The sequence below is a fragment of the Poeciliopsis prolifica genome, unplaced genomic scaffold, assembly GCF_027474105.1.
Source record: "Poeciliopsis prolifica strain line A6 unplaced genomic scaffold, Auburn_PproV2 SCAFFOLD003, whole genome shotgun sequence".
Lineage (NCBI taxonomy): Eukaryota > Metazoa > Chordata > Actinopteri > Cyprinodontiformes > Poeciliidae > Poeciliopsis > Poeciliopsis prolifica.
In genome coordinates, this window is record NW_026562378.1 from 4,685,469 (window position 1) to 4,702,832 (window position 17,364).

At 43.0% G+C, this 17,364-nt stretch overlaps 1 protein-coding gene across 4 annotated transcripts in view; it reads left to right on the plus strand.

Annotated features, from left to right (window-relative positions):
• Positions 1 to 17,364, plus strand: part of cdh4 (cadherin 4, type 1, R-cadherin (retinal)) — a 266,478-nt gene that overhangs the window by 219,469 nt on the left and 29,645 nt on the right. For all 4 annotated transcript variants that reach the window (XM_055026953.1, XM_055026954.1, XM_055026955.1 and 1 more), the window contains 2 exons: positions 2,984 to 3,156; positions 13,507 to 13,644. In XM_055026953.1, coding sequence (XP_054882928.1) covers positions 2,984 to 3,156; positions 13,507 to 13,644 — 311 coding nt within the window. The remainder of the gene's footprint in view (positions 1 to 2,983; positions 3,157 to 13,506; positions 13,645 to 17,364) is intronic.

Consider the following 17,364-nt stretch of genomic DNA (forward strand, 5'->3'; position numbering starts at 1 on the left):
TTCCGGTGGTCCTAATCCTCTGTGATTGATCAAATATTATTAAAGCGTAAACCACTTATTTTCAAGGTTCTATGTTTGTCTCCTTCTGGGCCTCATCAAACTTTACAGCGGACCAGAGGCGGCCCAGGGGCCTTGAGTTTGACACGTGTGCCTTACTTGAAGAGTAAATGAAAAACTTAGAAATTCTCAAATTAACGTACAACTTTCTTCCTTCTCCTTTTGTCACTTTTAAAACACTTTGCAAAAGTAGCAACAGCCATTGGACTTTTTCCTGTTTTGTTTTAGGTGCAGCTGCAAACATTAAAACTATTTGGCAGAATTTATGAGAACATGTCGTCATTTTAACAGGAAAAACCTGTTCATGACAACCTTAAAAGTGCCACTTATACTTGTAATCAGACCTCGCGTTCTAAAACTGTAAATATGCAGCTTCATTCAGAAGCCACCTAATTATGCCGTAGACTTTATCTACCAGAGGGAACGCATTAATCAGAGAAGTGTTGGAGAGGCCCATGCCAACTCCGGAGGAACTCTCCGCTCTACAACACAGCTGTCGTTGTTGTGAAAGCAAAGCGAAAGCTGTTGTTGAAAGAAAGCCAAAAGTAACTTAATGTTTTGCAGCAAAAGAAGACGCTTTAGTCAGATGAGGACACTCTTTTGGCCCGTTTGCAAAACACTGGCATGATGCGCAACACAGCCTGAACGCATCATTGTAAGAGATGTGTTCATAGCGGTGGCAGCATCATGCTACGGGCATCTTCAGCAGAGACAGAGAAGTGGGTTAAAGTTGACGAGGAGATGGATGGAGTCGAATTACATGCATTTATTCAAATATGTATTTGAATAAATGCATATTCACTCATGAAGTAACGCATTGTTCAAATATTGTATCGTTTTCCTCGCTTTTCACATTTGCGCAACATAAAAATCCAGCGTAGGTTGTAATTCTGAATATTTCTAAAGCTAAACGTGCTTTTGTGTGTGTTGTCGTTGTTGTTGTTTTTTTTACAATTTCTTTTTACTTTCCGGCCTTCCTTTTGTGTTTAATCTGCCTCTCCACCTCCGTCCCCTCCTCCTGCGAACTGACACACTCTCAGCAGCACCAGCAGCAGCCTGTAAATGGCCGCCTGATGGAAAGTGACATTTTCACAGAACCCTGTGAGAGAGGCGAGGCGATCGCTCCTCTTTCCAGCACAAAGTGCTCCTAATTGCCTGGTTGCATTTGCGAGCCCAGCTGACAAACTCGTGCAAATCAATAATTCTGCTCTGGGACTCGGGGGGCCCCTCCTCGCCCACCCCACCCCGCACTTCACCCTGCTACATACTAGGATGACACAAACAACAACACGCATGCATGCTAATGCTTAGATGTGTCTGGAAATGCATTTAGATGTACACAAATCCAGTCAGCACACACACACACACACAAGCAGAGAAATGGTGGCAAACATTCTCTCTGTCTCGCTGCCTTAAATGACAGAGTTTATCTGTGATTCCAAAACAAATGGGGAGAGAGTATCAAAGCATTAACAGCAGCCACTGTGCTGCCGAGGGCTGAAATAATGGATGGGGGAAAACGCTGGAAGACCCAGTGCTGCTCATTTCTAAATGGCCTCTGCAGCGGTGGAAACGTTGCGCTCCTTGCTTGAAATGTACAGAGGACAAATAAGTGCAGCTTAAAATGGGATCTTGTTTAATGAGTTTTGTGTTTGTGCTCTGTTCTGGAACGAGAGCCGTCTCTCTTAAAAGTCGCAATCCGGAACGGAAAATGTCACGGCAATTTGGGAACTCTGATGGACTCGTTTCAAGCCGCCCAAACGAGTCACCTCACGGTCGCCTTTTGATGTCTTTGACAAATTCATTAATAACAATAATAATAATGATGAGCCTAAAAAGCAGTCTTGCTTTTATTTAATTTGAAACGCAGGCGTGCAAATACGAGTGAGAGGAACTTTGGTTATTTTTTCTGATTGCAGCTTTTATCTGGCAAGCTTGATGCGGTCGGGGTGAAGAGCGATACCGCCAATTTGGTTTTTGGGCAACTTTGTGACTGTCCCAGACGTTTCATTTTGTCCAGTCACCGCCACAGGATTTCAGTTTATTTGTGTGTGTGTGTGTGTGTGTGTGTGCGTGTGTGTGTGTGTGTGTGTGTGTGTGTGTGTGTGTGTGTGTGTGTGTGTGCGTGTGTGTGTGTGCGTGTGTGTGTGTGTGTGTGTGTGTGTGTGTGTGTGTGTGAGCAATGCAAAGTTGACCACTGAAAAAGACGTCAAACAAAAGTGGCCCGAGAATGAACCCTTGAGGAACCCCACATTTAATTTTTCTGCGTCCAGAGATAAAATTTACTAATGACAGTGTAACCAAGTACATAACAACCTCAACCCTTTTTCCAGCCTAAAAAAAATCTTAAAACTATGTGTTAAATGCAGCACTGACATCGAGTAATACCGACGCCGAAGTGACTTTTACTGATGCGGGTCTGAAGACTGAAGCTGGTCAGAGTTGCTGCCCACAAAACAAAGACTGAGGCAGGCGGTCACCTTCCATCGACAACAACTTTTACTTGCACCTTCAACTTCATCTGATCTCAAAGGACAAGCCTTTGAGATCAGCGAAGAAACGCCACTCTAGATAGGGCGTGTATATTGAAAACAAACATTAAAGCAGGATGACACACTGACTCGAAGAAAGCGATTTCTAAAGAAAAACAGCTTCATGAGTTCACTAAGCTTGAACTATTTGACATAAGCGAAGAGACAAAAAAACTCTACTTGTGTAAAGCTGATGGAGGCACAACACAGGAAGTGGTTAAACAAACTATTAATTCATCTGGTTGTACACAAACCCTGCCCACGGCTTCACGACTCTAATTTTCTGTTTATGCTTTTAATTAGGTTTAACAAATGTGCGCCACTTTGTGTCGGTCTATTACAAAAAAAAACATCCACACGTCTCATTCCGACCCGTCTCTCTTTTTATTCCCCAGGCTCGTCCGTGATGCAAGTGATGGCCACGGATTCGGACGACTCCACCACGGCCAACGGCATGGTGCGCTACCGGATCCTGTCGCAGACCCCCCACAGTCCCATCCCCAACATGTTCACCATCAACAGCGAAACGGGAGACATCGTTACCGTGGCCGCCGGGCTGGACAGGGAGGTCAGTGATCGCTGTGATGTTGTGGGTTTTATTTTTTTGTTCTAATTAGTTTGTTGCTTCACCGACCAAAACATCAAACTTTTCCAAAAGTTCACAGAAACTATAACTTCCCACAGTTTTTATCTGGTGAAATGTGCTGCTATGACATGTAGAGAATGAGCCCAGAGTTTTTTTTTGTTTGTTTGTTTTTTTTAACTCCTACGTTTAAGATTAGCTGAAAACTATCGATAAGGAAAACAGATAAAGCCATTAACGCCAGTCCCTCCATTAACAGCGGATATTTTATTGAGTTCTTATCTCCAAACAAAAATGAGCTGAGGAATATTTAACACGTTGGTCTCGGTGCGGAGCGGGGGAGCCGAGATAATGGCCACGTAAATCCAGCACCTCTCTGCTGGCGGGGTCGCGAGAGGGTTTGTTTTATCGTTCTTCTTTGTCTCATCCGCGACTTATGTGCCGCTTTCTGTAGTCGCTCACCAACCCACACGCCGACACCGCCGCACTCGTCGTCCCTGCTCCGTCTTCCACCGTGGGCTGCTAATGAGGGAGGTCACGGAGGTCAACCTTTGTTTATTCCAAAGTCGGGTCTGGTTGCCTGTTCGTCCTCGCTTCCTCTGTCTCTCTTTTTCCGCACTCCGTGGAAGAACCCGGGTGGATTTTCTGTGGCTTTAGGTCGTGGGAATCAACCCTGGAGGGTGTTAACTTCATGTGCTGTCCAGAACCGGGATTGTCTCTCGTCCTCATGACTTACTTGGCTGATTTAATGGACACGCAAACGCAGCCCGGAGCAAGTATCGTAATGTTTATTTTCTAAAAACTCTCGTTTATATCTCTTCGTGCTAAAACCTGGCCAGAAAACTCCTTTTTTTGTTGCTGTTGCTGAGGGAATCATTATTAATCATCTCCAGGGGGGGAAAAAAGTCGGTATTATAACAAGATAAACAATACATCAATCCCTCTCCCCTATCTAAATTTTTATAGGGAGCTGGCATGGCTTTACAGAATGGCACATTTGTGCGACAATATAAATGAATCTAGTGAGCGCCTGCCAGGGCTTTGTCCCTGTTTCCAGCCTGGCTCAGGCCGGAGCCCAAGCAAAGCTGATGTGAGCGAGGAAAAAGCTCATTAATCTGGACACATCGAGACCCGGCGCCGCACCCACCTGCCTTTGATCCTCACTCTAAAACTGGGACACACCTGGGAGTTCATCCACCTGCTGTGAAGGTCGTCGACATGAGCGAACGCTCCGCGCTCTTTAAGTGCTTCCGAGCCGGAGGCGGGGCGGGGGCGGGGAGAGGAAGAGGTCTCTGAGCAGCTAAAGTAGCGTGTGTCATGCAAAGACATGAACATTCCCCACTCACCGCGTTGACAGGGAACACATGGTTAACGCCTGTGTAGTACATATATTTATATTCTGTATCCTGTCACACTCCTGCTAATCCTGCAGCACCACGCTGGCGTCTAATTAGCATATTCATGGGCTAACTAAGAGGGGAAGCAGGTTTTCTCCCGTTGAGGAGGAAATCAGGGGGTAGATGAAGGGTAAGATCGGTGTCACTTACCTCTGACTTTGAAATATACCAATTATTCTTCCTCACTCTGCACATCACATACTTCACACCTCGGAGGGAACAAGCTAACCAAACAACACGTGTCGATTAATTCCTGAAATTAAAAATGACAAAAAATCAAATGCAGAGTGCAGGTCAGAGATCCCAAAAGATGTCAGGAATCTGACGCCTAGCTTTGGTTTTAGCTGTTAGTCTGTCAACATGACTCGCTGAGTCGGGAATATAATTGCGATGTGGAAAAGAAAAATTGTCAACACCTGGATGATACAGACAAAGTGTGTCACAATTCACAGGTCAGACAAAAGTTGACTTAAAAAAATAGCGAGGCAGAGGGAAGTAGGTCAGCTACGCTAGCTTGACTTTGACGATCCTAGGATGTAGCAGTGCCGTGGAACTTAACGTTTTTGCTTCAGTTAAAAAACAACAACAAAAACAGGCGACTCACGCAGAGACCATCAGTCGAGCAGCTGTTTAAATGAGCTAATCCACCACCGCAGTGATCAGACGATCACTTATTAATAATCGCAAAATGAACATCAAGTCTGAAAGCCTAACCCTGTAATGGATCGAATGTTCGGTTCTTTGTGTTTTAAGTTTTTTCATGTTTTGTTTTTGGGATGAATCCTGATAGTGGACTACTGTCAGTCAGTTGCTATGGCAACAGGTCGGTTTTATGATTCGGTTTTTCACAGTTTTTTTCCTGCATTATTTTTGCCTTTGCTGTGACGCACAGCACTAAATTAATACCTACATTTCCAGGTTTAATTTTGTTGATGAAACTGTTTTGCCATGGCAGCGTAGTTATGGGTGAAAGAGTAAATCCACCATAACCAAGTCGATTTATTGGTATTTTGTCATCTTACAACCTCAATTGTTTTTTTACGTTTTAGTTTTTTCAATAAAAGTTAAAATACATTTCAACATATGATTAAATGACGTTATTGTGTGCAATTTGGTGATAACATCACATTTCTTTATGTGCTAAAGAAGCTTCTTACAAATGGGCTTTTCAAGAGCAGTGTCTGTGTTTGTGGGGCTGTAATTGCTGCGGCATGCAGTCACAAACATAGAGTTGTAAAAAGTTCTTATCGTCACTTTTATTGTTATCACAACAGCGTCTCAAATCATCATGATAAAACTTTCCACACCTCTGTCTGTTGTGCTTGAGAGGGTTAAGCTGAAGGGAGGGGAAAAAATCAAATCGGCTTTTTAGATTTGGTCGATTTTGTTTGTGTTCCCCCAACACTGCACTAAAAGCAAATTTAGTTGTTAGCCTGGTACAGGAATGACAGTCTTCAAATGAAGTACAACTCTGATGCCGCAGGTAGACGAGTCCAACATGTCAAAGAGCCACAGCTGGCATGGACTCGCTCTCATTGCGGCCCTTTTCCATGCCAGCAGTTTGTCTGGCAGGCAGGGCTGTTGTCTTTCATTACCCCCGGCTGTCTCAATCTCCCATGAGCCCTGGCTCGGAACTGTCTGGTGGTTGTTGTAGGTGGGGCGGTGAGCGGGGAGGGGATCGTGGTGCACCAAGCTGTCCCCCCGGGGCTGATGCCAGCTCCACACTGGACCGCCTCACCGACGATTAGGACATCTTCTGAGCTGCCTCAAGGACAAGAGCGGCCCACAGCCTGGCTCCACAAGGATGTGCAGAGCCTAACCAGGGGATACAGGCAAGAGAACCTGCATCCTAAATGGGCCCAGGGCTGTATTGTCTCCGAGATGCTGAGTTATGTTAATTCGCCCTGTTTATCCGGCGCTCCAGAGGCCAGACGGCAAAAGTCATCAGAGGATTACGAGCTGGTTGCTGACTGAAAAGTATTGATGCATGTAGGTGGATGCTGACTGCTTGTAAGCGAGCATTTAATCAAGAAAATATCCACTCAATATCCACTTTATTATGCGTGCCGAGTTAGCATTGAGCCGTGCCGCGGATCGCCTTCAGAAGAAACTGCTTAATTTATGCTCCTCTGTTAAATAAATCGATGTCAGTGCTCTTGCTAAAATTTTTTGATTTTTTTTGAGCACCACTTTGTTTTATCGTAAGGCTCTGAAATGTTTTGCTTTACAATACAAGTTGGAAATTTGATCTTTATGATGTGCATAAACTCTTGTTCTATTGTGGAAGAACAATCCCACAATGAGCTTTTCAAACTAACAAAAACAATCAAACAGAAAACCCGCAACAAAAAGTGACATCCTGGTAACAATGCTAACAACTGGGCCATTGTGCGTCTCATGTCCAAAAAAAGTAGAGATGTTGGTAGCATCCTAATTCATACATCCTTTAAATCTTGACATGGATTTGAGAGAGAAAGAGAAAAAAAAAGCCAAACGACTTGTTAACATCTCTGCTGTTTGACCACGGAGGGCTAACAAAAAACCAAAACAAGCTAAAATGAGGTTAGCAACAACAGTCAGCAATTTCAATTACTGTCTCTGTCGGCTTTGTGGAGGCTTTCTTATTTAGGAAAGAACTTGTTAGGATAAAAATGAACCTCATTCATGCCTTTCATCTTTAATATTTCTCCGGCTACAACTAACTGCAGGCTGTTGGTAAATAAAAATGCGCTAATATGTGTTTAGCTGGTGGCATTTTATACCTGAATGGATTATATTTAAGTGCTTTCAAGGAACTTTGAACTTGTAGGGGTAAAAAGGAACTAAACTTGCTAAAAAAAAAAGACTTTAAGAGATTACAAATCATTTTGTTCATGTATGTGTACGTTCCTCGAAGCTTTGAGAAAACAGACGTTTTGAGGCGATGTTTCGATAAATCCCGACAGACTTTGCGATAACTTTGTGTCTACTGTTTTATCTGGTGAACAAAAGCATAAAATAGCAATGAGGTAATTTTCTAATGGCATTACAAAACACAAGCAACCTCCTCATACCGTCTAAAAACGCCTTTAGCGACAAACTAAACTAGCACTAACGTAAGCTAGCTTCTTAGCATCTTACTGGCTAATGTTACATTTTGCTCCCACACTGGTTTCTAATGCCAAGTTAAAACGATGAACACGCTCACCGAGCACCGTCATCCTTTGTTTGCTCGTAATATTTTAGTTCAAACTAAGTTTGTCTTTTGCTTAATTCTGAATTTAAAAGATTTTTAAAAAATGTCTAGCAATTACAAAATTAGGATAACATTAATATACAACGGCATTAAATGTTGCGTGTCAGTAATGACTTAATGACCACTTATTAAAGTGAAAACAGTGAAGGTAACTAAAGCCCCGGTTGGTGCAAAAGGGATAATGTTATTGTAAGTGAACACAAACTTTATCTTGTGTAAAATAGTTGCATCTTTTTTTTACATGAGCATTATTGTACAACGCCATAATCTCTATTTGTAACACTGCAATGATTTAGTTCTGTGTATCATCAGACTCTTCAGCTTTATTAAAAATCCTTAATTATGCTCCCAACTCAATTGTTCCCCTTCCTGTTTAGTTGTGACGGTTTCAACAAAGGATTGTCTCCTTTGTGTCTAGTTTCGGTGACCCGCCGCAGTAACAAGCGTTTATTTGCACACTCGCTTCGGATATTTTCATCTGTTGTTGTTAGCAACAGCCTGTTCAAAATTGGATCTTAATCCTGGCCTGTGCATTGTGCACAATGCGCAGGTGAACAGTCAATTAAACCTCCTCGCTCTGTATTCTTTTCTTTCTTTTCTTTTCTTTTTTCTTTTCAACGGTGAATCACAGCTTCTTTTATCCGCTATGCGAGCCGTTTGCGTGGATGTGGAGGCGTATCTAATCAAGTGGACTCAGGTTTACCTTCATATCTGAGTCAGTGTCTCTACAAAAGAGATTGAGAGCCTTCAGAGAGCAGCGCGCTGCCCACAGCGTGTCTCCGCACTGCAAGTTTTATTGAAGCCATCACTGCTTTTGTCCTTAACGCAGTATGGCGGACGTCTCCATGCAGGGACGACAACGGGACGGACACACTTCTCTGGATATGCAGTTCTTTCTCTTTTATCTTTTACTGCTTAGAAGTGATGCATGTTTCTTTTTTTTTCTTTTTTTTATTAAAGACCTATGTGTGCATATTTATTAACTCTCACTACTCTGATACCTAAATGAAATCCAGCCAGTTCCAGACAAGTTATGGGGGAGTTTACAGCCGGAACAGATCTAAACAATCTCCTAAGTTTTTACCGTCTGTGAGTATTATTTCATGCAAAGACATCTACACAAACTGACAGGATGACATGGTGACACTTGTCTTCAGCTGGGACAGGAAAGCTCAGTTTTAATGGGAAGATGTATGGAGCTAATATTTGTCTTCCTCACTCCAGTTTTGGACGAAAACTTGCTGGAAATGTCTTGAAACTTTCAGCAGGACAAATATCCCCACACTTTAAGATCCATGTTCAAATAACTTTATTCCTTCCTTTGTTTTTCCCTCCTCAGCAGTACAATATTTGAATTAACCGTATAGAAAAGCACCGAATATAGAAAAGCACCAAAAAGGGTCTTAAATGTTTTCTAACTTTATTTGCAAAGTTTGTGGTTCTATCGTTTCAGAATTTTTGTAAGGCAAAATATTTTGAAGTTTTGCTGTGTAAAGTAAAAAGAAAAATAAAAAAAACTCTTCACACCCAGACTTGCTTTATGGTTATTAAAAAGTGATTAAGTGGGTTTAAATTGAGAACGCTACGTTAAGCGATCGCAGCGACGCAGGGGAGACGGGGTCAGCGACTCACTGGCGTGGGCAGAGGGAGGGGGGCGGAGGGAGCTGGGACTGTTTGACACAGATTACTAGTGACAAGCCAATGAGTGTGGTCGGCGGGTGCCCAGCAAGCCAGATCACAATTCAGCCGAGTGGAGACAGCAGCAAGCCTCACTCATCTGGTCTCCAGCTCTTCTTCCCTCCCTGAGTTTCTGTGCAGAACCGCACGACGCTAAGATAACTCACTCACCTGCCCGCGAAGCCACACTTCACCAGCTCACATCAACGTCAAATCAGGAGTATATGGCTTTTATTAACAAACAAACAAGAGCTCCTCTCCTGCACCTCCTCCCAGTGCTAACTAGAAATACACCGATTGGTCAGGAGTCGGAAGGAGGGACTTAGCGCCGTCAATCAAGCAAAGCCACACCTCAGCTGACTCATTTACAGCTGGCTAAATGTTCTGGCTAGTTAGCATAGCCAACAATGACGGCGGAGAAACAGTTTTTCTGGAACGGCAAATAGTTTCTTCAGCATTGGCACATTTATGGCCGTGATTGAAAACACTAATACCCTCCTCCATTTTGACCAGAGGTGCATTTCTTCAGACAGCAAAAGGAGATGGAGTTAAAAAAAATGTTTTCACAGATTATTTGTCTCATCACAAATTATCACCACATTGTGCCAGTTTTATCTAATGTGTGAAAGACATTTTTTTTTTTATCAAAGCTGCACACTGTAGATTCCAGTCCGTCTCTATTTTGGTTAACACCGTCTCACTGGAGCTCTTTCATTTGCGTATTAAGAACCTCCCGCTCGTTCCACCTCACCTGACAGCTGCTCTGTTGGGCAGTATGAGGAGTCAACGTTGGAAACTGGAAGTCATTTCACAGTATTTGTGTTCCGTCTCCTGGACGGCGAGCTGCCTAATTCGGGCCGTGCGAAGAAAAAAAAAAGCAAATGGAGGTTTTTATGGTGCAGATGTTTCTCCGGTCTCCGATGGCTCCTTGCTCGTGCAGATTGAGTTTGGCGTGGACTGTCGGCCTGTGTGGTTGCGAGACAAGCAGCTGCGTTTTCTGTCAGTGCTGGACTTTAATCTGAAGGGGAGATTTTTTTTCTTTTTTTCTGTTCAGCACTTCTGCTGGTCTCATTAGAGGGTTCCTGCTTGGACAGGAGAGTGCTCCCGCGGCGGGCGCGCTCGGTGCGCATAAACACACGCCGGCCGAGTGCTTTTACATGTCTGAGTCCCACCTGTTCCCACTCACCGCAGGGTTAATGGATGCATATGTGTGCAATAGGAAGGCCGTAAACTTGTGACTACTCTCAGATGGGTGATATAACCCTGCAGGGTGGCACGGACCCCCCTCCCACCATCCAACCCCCCACCGAGCGTTAGCACCACCTTCCGGCTCAGCTTCTCGTCCCCTGACCTGAGAAATGTGACGCATCCGTCGAAAAGCTCCAGCCTGTTTGCTCCTCATAACCATCTGCTGCTATTTCAAGACCGATGCATGCGACTGGATCTCAATGAGTCTGCAGTGAGACACATTCAGTCGGGGGGGGTCTGTTTACCGAGGCCCTGGATGAGGCGAGATGGTATTGATATTTCATTATGAATCTAATAAAGGGCAGCCAGTATTGAGTTTTCATTAATAGCACTGGTTTGGTGCAAATTAACACGTCGGCGCACTTCATAATGACTCGGGAGAGACGCAGAACGGCGCCGGCCGATCTCCTAATCAACCGCTTCCTTGTAGTCTTAAAAAGAAAGAGGGAGAGAGGAAAAGAGAGAGGCTGAGAAATGACATGAACAGCCAAGATGTGATTAAAAAAAACAAACAAATCACAACATGGGAGGAGACCGAGAGAAGCTCAGAATGTGTGTTACCAAAGAACACAATAAACCAGAGGGAGAAGAAAGAGGGGGAAAATAAAAAGGCGAAACATGGGAAGCGCTATCTCCCGAATCTGTGGCTCACCACGCCTCTGTTCAGACTCGTTCCTGTTTCTTTAAAGAATCGCAAGTGCCACTGGACTTGGAGTCATTCCAGAGGGCGGATGAATGTGCTGAAGCCAGCGCCGTAACAAACAGACGTTTAGACCGTCGCTGTAAGATTCATTGTGGATGTTTGAACAAAGGAGCAGGTCCCATGGAGTGAATGGTTGGGCCGTCCTTGATTTCCATTCGCTCTCCCTCTCTCCCTTTCTCTTCTCTGGCAGAATGAAGCCACATGGATTTATAGGAGTAAAAAGAAACCACAATGCAGGGAGGCTTATGTACAGCCAGGGTGGAAACACACACACACCCACCCACACACACACACCCTGCACTGGGTGGTTGGATCTGAGTACAGCATGAACTTTCAGTACCACGGACAGAGCCTGTCAGCAGGGACGCTCTGCCTTCATGTTTTCTTTTCCTTTTGATTCAGCCGCATTTAAACAGAGTTCAACATCTTATGTTTCTCCGCCGTGCTGCCGCTGACGCCCCGGCGTAGGGTCAACCATTAGCTAATTCTGGCATCAACACAGATTCTGCATAATGCTGCGTATCATCTTCAGGCATGCTGCAGTTCTCATTTTAAACAGTAGATGTCGCTACAAAGGACAAAAAAAAAGTGTCTACTGAAAAGTTGTGTTAGAAGAAGAATATAGAACGTCAAATTGTTCTTATTAGAATGAATTATGTCCTTCTCGACTATCTCGGTTACAAACTATCTCGGTTTCTGCACTTTTCTGTTGGCTGTAATTTATTTGACACGTCAGATAAAGACCTCAGCTTAGTTTGTTTACTTGCCGTTAACCTGTTATTATTCATCCACATATGTACAGCTCTGGAAAGAAATTCAGAGCCCACTGCACTGAACCCCATTGAAAACCTCCTGGTTATTCCACCAAATGTACTTAAAAACGTTTCTTTTTTTTTCTGGAAACGCAGACGGAAATCTACCGAATTGCTCATTTATTTGATAACTCTGCACCCGTGCAGCAAACTTAAATACACCAATATCTTCACAAGCTTGGTCAAACATATAAAACAAAGACAACTGTCATTTGTTCAGTCAGTGCAGTTAGAAATGTAATATAAAATAAATAAACAAATAATAAAGAAACTGAAAGAGATAACAAAAAACTGCAACAGACCTTCGTTCAATTCATTCAGAAAGTGCAACTAGGAATTTTAAAGAAATAATCTAAAATAAATGATGGAGCTTAACGCTGCTCAGAGTAATACCAGATCTGGATTGTTTGTCAATATGCGAACCGATAAAGATCTTAACATCGGATCTCAGGGGCTCTGCAAGAGTTATATATTAGCAAAATGCTTCCTGTAGATATTTCCTCTTATAAGTACAGATACTCTGTAGTGCCACCTTCTGCTTCAAATGAGAACTGCAGCGAGCTCAACGTGACACATGGTTGATGTTGGAACCCATTTATAAAAAACTGGCTGACAGACAAACATTCACCTGATGAAAGGGATTTGGCTGTTGTTTCCTTTTCCTCTTATTTTTCTTCTTAATTATTATAAATTATTATGAATAATATCAATAAATGCCAGAAACGACTGACGTGCGTTTGACATTAGCCTGCGTCCCTCAGTGCGGCGCGCGGCTCCTCCTCACCATCACTGGACTAAATAAAGCCCTTTCACCTCCTTTCATTAGCCAAAGCTTTTCCTGTGCATCTTAAAGTGGCGGCACCTTCATTAGAGTGAGTGATGACCCGGCTCTGCTCCCGCAGCAGAACGCCCAGACTTTTCGACAGTAACAAATGGGCCTGTTAACCAACTCATTGTTGCCTCTCTTAAACTTTGCGTGTCTGTTTGTCTTTGTTTATTGTGCCGTTTGCAGAGTGGTATTGAGCGGGCGAGGTCGCTCCATTTACACAGTTGTTCCAGTGAGCGGCTGGTCCATGAACGGAAGGATTATCTTGCGGGCAATCCCAGGCTGCAAGTCGAGCTAGAGTCGTAGATTAACGGTTCATTTGTCCTTTGGATCAGCGTCTCGCGGACGATATTTGCTTTTCCCCTTTTGTACTCCGCTGTCTATTTGTTACCGGATCAGCCGGCGGCTGAGCACGATCTCTCCGTTTCTGTTCACAGAAAGTGTCACAGTACACCATCATCGTCCAGGCCACGGACATGGAGGGCAATCTGAACTTTGGGCTCTCCAACACGGCCACGGCGCTCATATCCATCACCGACATCAACGACAACCCACCAGAACTGACAGGCAGGACGGTAAGTCAACGTGAGAAAAGATTTGACTTTTAGAATGTTTTTATTTTTCTTTCTCACTTCTGTTCGTGTGGAACAATTATTCCGTCTGTCTGGCCTGAACGCTGCCTGGTGGCTTCTGGGTTCTTTGGTGGGTTTTTTCCTCCACAGCAGGTCGCCGGATGGATGCTGCTGCCTTTTTCTCAGCGGAACCTTTTCAGTTTAGCGATTGTTATGCCAGCTTGAAGAGCCAAGCGGCTCGATTGATTTAACAACCAAGCGCGTTAGAAAGATGAGTAAAGAACATGACGTTTCAATAAATTATTTTAACTGGCATTTTGTGATCAAGAAAACAGATTTATGACAACACACGGCTGGAGATGGAAAATTTTAAAAAAGGAAGAAGTTTCTGCCAAAAAATGATCTTGAGGTCAGACATTTGCTAGGAAAGAGATTAATCTCAGAATTTTTCAGGAAAAAACTTTGGCATTCCTGAGTTTAAAAAGTATAAAATAAACCTCTAATGGAAAATTTCTGAGCTTGAAAGTAAAAAAAAAAAAAAAAATCCATTTTTCAAACACCAAAGTTCCCAAGTTTCTTTCGAAAGAATTTCTGATATAAACCTCAGAATTTCTGAATATTTTGATGGCTGAAATTTGCTTATTTTTTTCCATTGAATTAAAATTTTGTCATTTTAAAAAGTGATTAAATATTTTATTTTTGCTTTTTTTTTTGCCTCCTATATCTATACAACCGATGGCACTCTTCTTGTGTCACTTATACTTTTTTAATTTGTCAAATTGATTCACAATTCACAACCTTCTGTTTCACCAAATATGAAATGACAGAGCAGCAATTTTACTTTATCCACTCCTCAAAAGCAGAAAGACAAAAGTATACGCATCATTCAAATACGACAGATGTGTGTTGATCTTCAGGTCGGCTCTCCATGCTTGGTTATGAGAATCTCGTTTTACCAGAGGTGGAAATGGTCTCGGTGGGTGTTGTGCCTCCAAACTCTTAAATTCTGTATGCAGATGTATTTTGTGTTGTCGGCATAAAAACAGCAAACTTAGCTTTTTCTGGGAGAGGCCAATTAAATGTGGGAATGCACAGGGTGGTGATGTGGGAGAGCAGGCTGAGAACAATACTTACAGGAACACTTTGCAAAACACAACATATGGGGGGGAAACTAAAAGGTGCTGATGAAGTTGTGCTTTTGTTCTCTGTCTCTGCTCAGCCTCTGCCTGGTTTTGTCTGCAGGTGTCTGGCCTCCGTCACGTCTGATTTTCCTCCAGCAGCACCGCACCTTACAGCCGCTTCGTTTGCGGCGAGAATTACTAGAAGACGATTGGTTCTGATGAAGAAGCAGTATTCGGAGGGCGGGCTTTCTCGGAGCTCAAACGTTTGCGTGGAGGCTTTTGAACGGGAGCATCCCTCGCTTTCCCTCTATATTTATTTATTTTTTCTTTGTTACCTTCTGGGTGATAAAGCAGAACCGAATGCTGACAGGTCCGTTAGAACTACTGTACTCTTGTGGGCGCTCGTCGTGAGTTGGATTTCAGAGATTTCAAACAGAAGCGCCGCTGTGCTTACTGCAAAGCGGGCGAGTGTGTGTCAGGGTCAGACACTCAGATCCCTGCCTGCATTTTGTGTTCCAGTACAGCTACAGGCTAATCTACAGTGGAAGGAAAAGGTTGTGTGATTTATTTTATTTTTTTAAATGCAGTGTAACCAGAGGCCTTCATGTGACTATTGAACAGAGCTCATCTACTTGAAGTTTCAGTGTAAATCCAGCTTCCCTTTGAAGGTCTCAGAGGTTTGTTGGAGAATAACACCGAACAAACAGCATTTCAGAAACAAGGAACACAGCCGACGGCTCAGGGGTAAATTTGAGATGTTCAAATCAGGTTAAGAATAGATCAGAGTGGAGCATTTCCATTATCTGTCCGTGTGGAAATTAAATGAATCAGCAGCAGAGTGGCGGGAAAAGTGGAAAGTGCACAAACACCTGTGAAAAACCTCAAATGCAAAAAAACCAGGCAAACTGTAAATAATAATCCAGAAGTGAACAGTAAAAAAAACGAGAAGAGTTTAAATGCTGAGTCAGGCGTGGAAAAATGAAAAGGGCACCAGAGGAACTAATCGGAGGCGATAAGGAACAGCTGCAATAAGGAACAGCTGCGACAGAACGCAAGTGGGGAAACCTGAGGGAGAGAGACTAATTAACACGAAAGGAGACGAACAGAGACTGGAGTCCAAACGGAAAACACAAACGTTTATGGAAGAGAACAAAATCCCACAGAACAGAACAGACTGCTATAACAAACTGAGACTAAACACAAAGTTGCACATTCGCATGGCAGCACCCTTCTAACAATGATGAACATAGAAATGAACAGAATGTCAGTATTTTTAGAACTTAAGCCAGACAAGGAAAACAAACAGTAAAAAGCTGCTTGGCTCTGATTCTAAGTAATTCACATTTCTAATAGGAAAAGGAAAAACAACAAAACTAGTGCAGAAAATGTATTTACAAAGCAATATAGAAGGACTAGAAGGAAAAAGCTTATTCTGTTGTTAGACAGCTATACAGCCTAACAACTGCTGACGGCAGGAAGGACCTATGATGATGTTCCTTTGTGCACATCAGATGCAGCAGCTGGTCTCTAATTCAGACTGTTTCAGTGTGATGCTCTCTGTGAGTGGTAAACATTGTCCAAAAGTGATATTAGTTTTGAAAAGAGAATCCCAGGTCTTTCCGGGATATCAGTCCTTTAATCCTAGAAATGTTCGTCCGGTGACAGAAGGCTGACTTTCTAATTATCTTTATGTGTCTCTGAATGTTCGGGACCGAGTCGATCACTGCACCCAGATTCTACTGTTTCTATTGATTCTACTGAAAGACAGAGCAAAAAGTGTAATTGTCTTCCCACTTTATAAATATGAGCTCACTTGCACATAAAATACTAATAAAATACATTAGAGTTTGTGGTTGCAACGTAACAAAATGGAAAAAGCAAACAAATGCCTTTGCAAAGCGTTGTATATGCTCAACAAACTAACAAGGTCGTTATTAAAAGGCAGGTTTACGTTATCCTGGTGTGTGACTCAGATATGGTAATGAGTAGAAATGAATAAAAATAATGTTTGTTTGCTTTTTCCACTACTTTGTAACTAGCTTTTGCTTCCCACACAAACAACGCAATCTGGAACAGTTCAGGGATTTATTTTTATTATTATTTTCTGACAGACGCAAGAAGAGTTTATTGGTTTCTGGTGGAGGAGGGAGCAAAGGGAAAGTGTGTGTATGTTAATTAGGCAAAATTAACCGACCGCTTGTAAACCAAGCTAATATGTTACTTCCAATTTGACAACAAAAGATAAAGATAAATGCACATAAAGACAATAATAAAGTTGGGCTTCTGTCACCTGAAGAACATTTCCCATTGCCACAGTGATCCAAGCGTTTCTGGCTTAAAGAGGTCGAAGGTTGTGGTGAGGTGAAGGACCATGGCGTTTGGCTAGCGGCCTTCGCCAGGGTCGTTGCCAATCATCAAAACGCTGCCGGAGAAGAATCACAGTCGCAATTTCAATAAGAAAGGAAAATAAAAGTGCTTTTTGACAGAGGTTGCTGGTCATCTTCTTCTCGGTTCTCAAAAGGCCGATCTTCTGCACGTTTTCCAGCTCGGCACATCCGAATCAAACGTTTGTGACTAAATTAACTAGGAGAATGGGAGAGGA